Source organism: Charadrius vociferus, unplaced genomic scaffold, assembly GCF_000708025.1.
Source record: "Charadrius vociferus isolate BGI_N301 unplaced genomic scaffold, ASM70802v2 scaffold276, whole genome shotgun sequence".
NCBI classification, from domain to species: domain Eukaryota; kingdom Metazoa; phylum Chordata; class Aves; order Charadriiformes; family Charadriidae; genus Charadrius; species Charadrius vociferus.
This window is the reverse complement of record NW_009649075.1, coordinates 1,770,531-1,780,958: the sequence shown is the minus strand read 5'-3', so window position 1 is coordinate 1,780,958 and position 10,428 is coordinate 1,770,531. Positions and strand designations below refer to the sequence as shown.

The 10,428-nt window shown below is 37.9% G+C and overlaps 1 protein-coding gene across 1 annotated transcript in view; it reads right to left on the bottom strand.

Moving 5' to 3' along the window:
- TRAPPC9 (trafficking protein particle complex 9) overlaps positions 1 to 9,350 on the bottom strand; it is a 527,812-nt gene extending 518,462 nt beyond the window's left edge. The window contains exon 1 of the mRNA XM_009888180.1: positions 8,767 to 9,350. Within this exon, the coding sequence (XP_009886482.1) occupies positions 8,767 to 9,350 (584 nt within the window). The remainder of the gene's footprint in view (positions 1 to 8,766) is intronic.
- Between the last annotated feature and the right edge of the window lie 1,078 nt (positions 9,351 to 10,428).

Genomic DNA, 10,428 nt, shown 5'->3' with positions numbered 1-10,428 from the left:
ACCTGGCGCTGCCCTCGGCTCTGGCGTCGGCTTCCCAAGCGTTGTAAAAGTTAGAGAGTTGCTTATGTTTGTAAAGAAATACTATCTTTTTACAAACGTAATGGTCCCAAAACACGTACATTTTTCTTTTAAAGGGATTATGAGTGAACGAGTGGATTAAGCCTTCACCACCTTTTTGCATCCTACTGTGCGCTCGCAGACCCAACACGTCCACTGCCACTTCTGACAGGCTTTCTCTTGCTACTCCTTTTTTTCACATATTAAAATAAATGGTGAAGTTCTTTCCTTTCCCAAACGAACTTGAGGATCAAGGCCAACAAAGTCCTACTTAAAATATTAAACAGACTGCTGCAACTGAAAAGGCACCTTGGGCACAAACCCACGCGATAAATGCACTAACCTTACTACTGAGTATTTTTTAGTAATGGCAGCAAAAGAAATGCCGCAGATATAAAGACACGGGAGACTTCCCAAGCGCCTGATGGTTTACGTCAGGGTTCAGACCAATGCTGCTGCCCTGCGCCCATCAGCAATTCTCCTGTTCTCCCTCCTGAAAGAGTACTCCCCAGCAAGAACGTCCTTGCTTTACCTCAGAAAATTATTTTCATAGAGAAAAATTAAACATCGACTTAGATAACTTTACTCATTTATCTACATTATTCCAATATTATATCCTTTTGTTCTAACAATGTCTAAATATATACAGAGGCATACTATTTCATTGTCCAAACTTGACACCATGAAGAAAAAAAAAAAATCTTTTTTTTCTTTGGATGGTTTAAACTAGTTACCTGAGAATGAAATTTTAATTAAAAGAATTCTGTAGATGTCATTACTTTATATGTGAAGAATCTCCAAAGAATCTGGTTATAAGGGGTTTCCAAAAATACAAAGAACAATCTCAGATTGACTGTCATAGTTCGACACTTTTAGCTTTTAGTAGATGTAGTGATACTTTTTCAATTAAACTTAAAATATCTTTAAAAAATTACCTACCATATTAGAACCTAACAACTTAAAAAAAAAACCCACCAAAATAAAAACCCCAAACCACACAAGGCAACATGCACTCTCCAGATGCTGAACTATTATTCCTATTCCTATTCTCTTATTCCCTAGAGCCAGGCTGGAATATAAGAGGAAACGCCACCGTTACGGAATGAAATGGGGTTTGGGGTGGTGGGGGCTTTTCCAGCAAAGAACTTCGCAGAGGACCCTAGAGATGAATTAAAGCGCAACTGAAACAATCTCTTATAACTCATCTGAACAGACTGTCCTCGAGTCTGTAATGCGGAAAAAATAAAAGTGAGATAGAACATGAAGTACAAGGGTAGGAATAAACATATTAATTTATTTCCTTTAGATTTTAAGGTAGAAAGGCTAGGAGAAATGGTAATAATGAAACCAATTAGATGTTACTGGTTTGTTTGCTTTGGAGGTTCTTGGGTTGGGTTTTTTTGCATCAAAGAGAAGCATCAAGTCATCAAGCATCAAACAAGTTCATCAAGAAGATGAAAACTGATTCATATGAACGGAGGACAGAAATTTGAAAAGAGAAGACAGTGGAAGCACATACAATGTCCTCATAAAAATTAAATGGAAAAATCAATCCTAACCAGTGTCATTATTTACAAGAAAAACTGGAAAATATGAAAGGAGACAAGAAGCACCTCTCCTATTGCTCCTCTCCAACTAAAAAGTTACAAATAACTCCTATACAGAAGTTCCTACATTTCTGATCTATCACATCATTTTCACAATTGATGTGAAGATGACAACATTCAATGAAGCTAAATACAAGATGACTGTTGTTCTTTATCTTTCAGATGCATCAGGAAACTGCAGTATTTCTTATCTTTTATTTTTCAACAAGTATGTACTTTACAGATCTTTTTAAGAAAAAAAAATTCAAGAAAATTCAGAGTGAAAACTAAAGCTGCTTTGCACAAACTATTGCAGGGCACCAAATCTTACCAAGATTTCAGTCTGAGCTTTGGGTTATAGAGAAATACCTCTGTCAAACAGTTACTTTGTAGTCTTGAATCAGTATTGTACAGGATCGTATAAACTGTTTACAAGTCAGGTTTTACTAATCTCTGCACTGCAGAACAAAATTAAGATTATAAGTGTTATATTGCTCTTAACCTTTTTTTCTTTCCACAGAATAAATAGTAGAATTGGAGAATCATTGGTTCCTTACTCAGCTATAATTCCTTTCAAAGATGCTAACACTTCAGATTCCCTCTCTCTACACTTTCAAGTAATCTCTTTGTTTATGGACAAATTACATTTCTTCTACTCTCAAAACTGTAGTTTGTAAGTGGTTTTTTCCCATTTGCATATGATTAAGTTCATAAATATGAGTCATACAGCAAAGGGAAAAGAGATGGTGCTGGACTCCTAAATCAGAACCTAATAGCGGAATCATTTCAATCACACTGCGTCACCAACAGCTCTTCCCTAGCCAATACCTAGTTTTGCTGAAGATTTATGCATATGTCAATACATGCAAGGTTTGAATGCATTTATTCACTTAGACATCAATAAACATTGTTCATACAAAACACTTCCCTTTTAGAAACTCTCCTTATTGATAAACAAACAGATAATTTATTCCTGGTGATGAAGAAATTTGCTATAAATTATTCAAAGACTGAATTCATTTCACCTACTTTTAAGCTTTTAAATGTCGTGTCAAGATGGGATCTATATCCTACAGTCCCTGCAAGCCTTCACCGTTCTCCTGGAAAACACTTTCTCACTAATTGTAGAGTAAGTTTACACTGTACAAATGTATAAACTGTGTCTTAATTTAGCACTCACAAATAAGTACAATGAATTTAGGCTTCAACCTCTCCCCCCCGCCCCAATTACTACAAGTGTGTCCAAAAAGACAAAAGACAAAGATTTCATTGAAATGAAACCCACTCTCCACAGACAGCAAAACTTAATTTACTTGGTATTTGAGAAGCTTGCCTCAAAAAAAATTTAGTATCTACAATGTCAGGTCATTAAAAGCATGTCTAAGTGACTGATGGTTTCTTCAATGCAAACTGGGATGCAAATTTAATGGAAAAAAATCCTCAAAGCAGGACACATGCATATATATTTCTCACCATAAAATTATGATTATTCATGTTAATACCTAGTTTTGCTTCACAGCTTTACCTGAAGAATCGGGCCACGAGGCTGAAAGCGAGACGCTTATAGATATCTTCTAATTTATTTTTTGTTAAAAGGCTGTTTAATTATTTTGGCTTTCTACTGATTAATCCTAATCTATCTGATGACAGGAAGTCCATGTAAATTAACTGCTACTTTTTCCAGGACAAGATGACAACCTTTTTCCAGGTCAGCTCCTTGTAGTACCCTCCTGCTAAGAGCTGTTCCTATTTATTTTTCCTCTAGAAGATCATTTAAGACATTAAGTCTCAAAGACACACCCAAGTCTCACTGAAAGACACATCATAAACGCCTTCTGGAGTGTGGCACACTCAGAAATATCCTCGAGGAAGGCAATGCCACATAACGCAGGACCACATGTGGAATACTCCATAACGTCAGTCATCCCAACTCCTCTTCAGAAGGTCCTCTCCTCAACATATGTACACATACAGCTGACTGCAAAACTAGTTTAAAATCTTAATTCTCTGAAGTTAGTTGTGTTAACTTGGTACCTAACACAGTCTTTATATTCTCTTCAGAACAATAACCACAATCATTACCATCCGTGACCACTATTACTACTTCAAACTGGTGGACAAACCAACCTGTTCCAGGAACCAAAAAAGCACTACTCCACACCATTTCCATTTCTACCTCATTTGCTATATAGGATACATGTTTTACCCCTTTATCCCCAACTCTTTTCTAGGATCCCAGGATCATTTTATGGAAAATTCAGAGCAACAATATTATATTTCAAGACAGAATTTATTTTCACTGCAAACCATCCAGCAACAGGTTTAAAGGAATTTCTGGATCCTCAAAATTTCAAAGTGGCTAAATTTAAAAAGAAGAAACATGCAAAATGAATTTGCAAAAGTATTCATGCAAAATGCTCCAACAAAAGTTTCCACCAAATTCCGCCAATTCCCATTAGCATGCAGAACTAAGTTATCACCAATCATAACATTACCCAGCCTTAAAAGACACAGCTACGGCATTTGATCAACTGCCAGAACTTTTGAATTTGGAAACCAAACACAGGCAGCAACAGCTTCATGGCTTTGGAGTTTAAAAAATAAAGCGAATTCCAGAGGCCAGCAGCCGCCTAAGCAAATTATGTGTGTCCTACAAAAAAAATTCAGCATTGCTACCAAATATAATTGCTAAACACACCAAAAGGGGTCAACCACAGTAGTAAGGCTCCAGGCAGCAATTATTTTTGTGTGTACTGAAAAATAAATATAAAAAGCAACACTAAAATATGCAATGAAGGCGGAGTGAAAAGGCAGTACACGGAAGAAAGCTAACTATTTTTACATATACGCAATCACAGCCTACCTTTTTAGACCCAACAACAAACTCACAGGGCAGTATGAGAGAAGAAGAAAAAAAAAAAAAAAGGAACAAACCAAAAATTAGAAAGACAGAGAACACAAAGAAAATTAACACCCACATACACATACTGAGATACCATAAACTTTGATAAATCAGTGAACAAATCCCATCTACGATACAGTGCAGAGAAAGACAAATCTATAAATAGAGCCCTACTTTCTCATCACTCAATGGTATTAAATGGAAGCCTTCGCAGTATTAAAAAAGAAAGAACCCAAGACACAAACTGATGTAAACAACATTGAAATGAGCTTAACCAAGTAGATTTATAATCATACATGAGTATGTTTATTTTTTTAGCTGAAAAACAGAAATAAAACAGATTAAACAAATGGGATTTCTGGTATTTCTGGCAAGTATGTTTCCTAGGTTCAAGTTTGTAGGACCTTCATATCATCATGAGAACACACATTTCCATTCTTTTCAGTCTCCGGGCCTCTACAAATAACTACCAAGTACAACTGATTTCAGAAACTTTTTCAATTATGGTCAGCAGCCCTGCGACCAGGTAAATATTCTACCCAATTTACAGATGAAGAAACAGAAAGAAAAAATTAACAGATTTGCCAGGATCACCTGTTGGCTGAGTGCTCTAGGAATTAAACTAAGGTCAGACTCCCAGTCCTACAACTCCTAGTTAACAGGACAATCTTTCTTCAAAACTTCTTAGGACTTAATCCCACTATTTTTCATAAATAAAGCTTTCCACCAGCAAAAAAAAAAAGTTATTCTACACAAATAACACAGCGGTTTCATGTATATCATCTCAGTATGAGTTCTGGGAATGTTGTCTCTTCTGCTCATTTTACAAGCAGCTTGCAAAAGACAAATATCAGCTCCACTTTTTCCAAGAATTATCTTATTAATCCATGTTCTTAATTCATGAACTCTGCAACTTAAAAGAAGCCAATCTTGTTGCAATTATTATGCAACCAAATTAACTGCAGTCTTATTAACTGGGTGAGCAAGATGATCAGTCCCATGTATCTAGTCCGGATCATAACACAAGTTATTAACCTTAGTACTTTACAATAAATTGCTTGGAGAAAAGTCTCTTTTAAGATACAAAAAAAGTTCAGTAGCTTTAATTAGTCTTCAAATCATGTGATCACAATTACTATGACCCATGTAACTTCTTAACATATTCACATTCAATGTATCAACCCAGTTCATTAGCTCAAGGTTACAGCTGCACTCTACATCTAATGAGACCTTTGCTCCACATGGTGAAATTTCTCTTCCACTTTATAAGTTACAGGAGAAGATATGCTTATTTAGCCCAAGTAGACATCTGCAACGACAGCAGCAAAGACATGTACTGTTATAAGCAAAGAGAGTGTGCCTTCTTTTCCATCTATTTAATAGAGAGTATTGGTGCTTTTTAACCAGTTAGTTGCACGCTGACTGGGAGGTCAGGATATATTATATACATAACATTAGAAAAAAAGGGATGGAGGGTATATAAAAGAGAATAAGGAGACACTTATTGCCTTTAATCCTTTAGAAAGTTCCACCTATTCTAGAAAAAGCTGTTTCATTTGCCTCACTATCTCAATAATATAATCTTTTTTTTTTTATGTCATACTTTAAACTCATACTGACAGACTCAAAACCAACAAAGTAGCAAAAGTTGTTCTGTCAAATGTTCTCATAGGCCCTCCATGCATTCAGACAACCTTTACCCCTCCCTGAACAGAATTATACACATAGTATCTTGGAAAAAAATGGAAACTGGAGTCTGAAGAAGGTTCATTCTAGCCCTGTATTTCCCCATTATGACTTAATGCAATGCTTTCCCCTTTATTGAGAGATCTGTCACTGCAAAAGAGAACATGTTACAATAAAAACCTTTTATTGCAACTCAAGTACTAAAATGCAATAACATCTAAAGACTTAGGCTTGAAAGTGTAGGTTAGTTTAATAAACTGATCTTAGTTCAACCGCAGTTCACTCTCCTGAATTTCTGCTAAGCAGAAGACAGAAGCAGAGATGTGTCGTGCTACGTGAAAGGTCCCTGTGCAGAGACACTCAGGTACACCATGGACATGTATTTCTAACTCAGTAAAGGACAACTCCTTGTTTCAATACAACTGATCTTTACCTGGGATTACGTAAATTTCTCCTTTCTGCTACAAAACTCTGAGGTTAAAAAAAAAAAGTCCAGGCATTAACAGTATTTCCTTACTCAACCATGCAAAATACTAAACTGAGTATAAAGATCTTTTAATTCATCTTGCTTATGCTACAACTATAAATCCTAACTTTTAAAAAAATCGGAAATACTAACTCCAGACCAAAAATAAAAAGCTGAAAAACTTTCTTACTGAACAGAAAGAGGAAAGATTAGAATATTTAACACCTTTTCTTTGAGCAGTTAAGTGCCACAAACATTTAAAGTATATCCATTGATCTACACTTACTAAAAAACCTGTTGGCATTCAAACCACCAAGCAAGGCTGCTGGCATAGCTGACCCAGTGCTTAACTCTTTATAAACCCATATGTTTACAGAACCAGGGGCATACAGCTTTCATTTTGCAAAGGATTCAAGCATCACACTATATTCAACTCTTCAGTGTAAAAGCATAAAATATCTTCTTGGATATATAGGTACAAACATACTACCTGTTATTTGAACTCCCCACCAGTTCAGAACTTCACAGGAAATATTTATCTACTAGCTACATCACAGCCACTGCTCAAAAGTAAGTAATTTATGTAAGGAACTGACTTCCAAAGTACAATTTGGAAGCATGCTATTTAAAGAGACACAATTGAGCAGCATAATAAATTCTGATTTTGAGATTCTTGGCCAAAACCTGTAGTTTTCCTCACTAATTGGAACAGGAAATCTTCATGATTATGTTCAACTAAAATTCATCTAAAGCTGAGATTCCAAAAGGGCTCATCTAAGTCTACAGAACTTTACCACCCAGTGCAGAGCACAAAAAAAACCCAGTAACATAGTAATTTATACTGCTAACGAAAGTTGAATAGCGTGGGGATTAACTACAACACTGAAAGAGTAGCTCAAGTAGGAAACAACATGGGATAAGCAAGTCAGAGCAAAGAGGAGCGGGACCAGGGGAGAAAGGTACTATTGGTCCTTCAAGTAGCCAGAGATAATTTAATGGAGGGCTTCAAACTAATCAGAAACTTAAAATACTTTCTTCCAGTATTTCACATTCTTATACCCAGATTCGAAAGCTGGGACTAATTATGCAGGCAGAGCTGATTAACACAATCAGAAGGCTTCGCAAACCTGCCTGGACAGCTCTGGACAACCCAGCCCAGATACCTCTGAGCTTTTACACACAATAACCTCCGCTGGCATCCCTAGTAGTACAGGACAGATGTGGAAGATACCATCCCACACATACTCTGTATTTTGATAGGGCTTCCACACCTCTATCTCTTCCAAGACAAAAGGAAGACGGTTGCTTCTGTCCTTTGTACGTGACTGTAAACAGCGGAGTCATGTTGTGCACCTGCCTGTATCTAACAAGCCAGAATTACTAATCCCTAATACCAGAACTATGTAATGCTCAAATCTGAAAGCTGAGCATGCGAATGGTTAGGAAGGAAAGATGTGATATGGAGGAAAAAAAAAAAAAAAAGAAACAAACCAAACTATGACATACACAAAACCAAAGAGAACAGTTGTGAGAAGAATGGTAGCAAAACAAGATGGGTCAAGAATATCAACTAATTAAATAAAAGTGAAAAACAAGGAAAGATGCTGGACTTAGTCACCAACATAAATGGCCATTGTTTCATCGGATGAAAAAGTAGACAGAAGCTTAGGGAAAAAAAAAAACACCGTAAGTAGAATTATTCAAATACTACTCAACATAATATAAAATTATTTTTCATTGCTGTTAATTAAATTTCTTTATTAATACTGTATATCTATAAACCATTTGAAGTTTTCCAGCAAAAAGTTTCTTTATAGCAGAATCTATCAAACCTTTCCTGTGACTTCTTCCTACTATTTGATCAGCCTTATAAATTAAATACATACATATAAACTGAAAACATCAACTATGGTCAGACTACAGATTAAATTCTCTTAAATTACAGCAGACATACACAATAACACAGTAACAAAGTACACTTTGTTCTTTCTAATAGGCTTATTCTAAAAGCTACCAATTGCCACATACATTTTTTCAAGACCTGCAAGCCAACAAAAATAGCTGCTTACCTACTATCTGTGTCCAGACCTACAAAATCCTTCTTCTCAAAAGGAACACACAGGAGCGGGATCTTGTCTCCAGACTTATCAGTGGCTCTGTCAAGCCGCTTAGACTCCAACACTATGAAGAGGGATTCAATAAAATCTTCTATTCTCTTCTCCACAGTTTCGCATTCATCATAACTGGGATAAAATGCCACATCTGTGCGGGGTTGTTCCGCAATCTCTCCTTGAAGCCCAAAGACAAACAACCGGGAATCATAGAGAGTAGAACCATACATTTCCTTTTGAAGATGGAATTTTTCAAAAGTCTGAGGCCAGTCCTTTGCAGAAGAACAGTCTGTAATAGTTATCAACCCCACAACTTTCCGGTGCGTCTGAAAATCCCCCCATTCGTTGTTCTCTGGGGGATAATGGTGCCTATAACGGATATACAACACACGCTGAGAGTCACGCACATTAACTTGACTCACTGCTGAAATACGCTTGTAGATCCTGAAAAAGCTCTCTTCGGGTACAATGCCAACCGGCTGAACCACAACCAGGAGAGTCTGATGGTCCTCAGCACACTGCATGTAGTCAGGAACACTCATTTTGCATCAACTGCAGGCTAGTAAAAGAAAAATGTATATTATTTTTTAACATTCAGAAGTACACGTGGTTGCTGAATCAAACCAGGACTTCGATGCGAAACACTTCTGCATCCATATGTGCTACAACACTAATACTTTCTTTCATCGTTTTATTAAATCTTCAATCATGCAGCCTACTGACAAAGTTACGCAGCACACAAGGAGTGTTCTTAGCCACATATCAGCATGGCCACAAGCCAAAAAAAAATCTGTAAATTAGGTTTTTCCAGCCGAATCGGTTCCCTGTTCACAGTACAGCTACACAAGCTAACCCAACACAGCGGGCAGCAGAGTCTCTCCCCACCCCACCAGGGCCGCAGATGAAATGCTCCTCAGCAGAGAGGTCCTCCGAGGCTGGGACTCTCCAGCCTGGCTCCACGACATGCCTTGGGGACACGGGGACATTCGTGTGAGGTGCGATTTAAACAGACACCAAATCGGAGCGACCAAACTTTGCCATCCATCAGTGCTCGCGTAGGGCCCGGCACAGGGAAACCAGAGCTGCAACGCTTATTTTTAAAGTGAAGTCATTATTTTCTCAAAACACTCGCGGGTTGGTCAGAAGGACCAGGCAATGTTTTCTGCTTTTGTATTTAAATATTTAGAATTCCTTCTCCCCTGAGCTGTCTGAAACTGATTACTGGACCGCAGCTGTGTCCTAAACGGAGACACACACAGCTAAGCCCCTCTCGCATCTCCTCTGAGATCTGCCGGACCACACAGATCCCTTGGTGTGTTTCTCCTCCAAAGCACCCTATAAAATGTACAAACCACCAAAATAAAAAAAAAAAAAGCCCCACAAAAAAACAAACAAAAACCACCAAACCCAGCTTTAGACTGACACGACTTGGTTTTACCAAACAAAACGAAGAAAAAGCGCTTTGAGCCCGGGAACGCAGGTGGCAGCGAAGCGGCCGGTTGGGAAGGAGGGGTTCCTCACAGCCCCCGGCAGCGTGAGGTAAAGCCCCTCTCCCGCCCCGTCCCCCCCTCCTCCGGCTGCCCAACGCCGGAGCGCAGCGGGCAGACCAGCGCCCGGCCC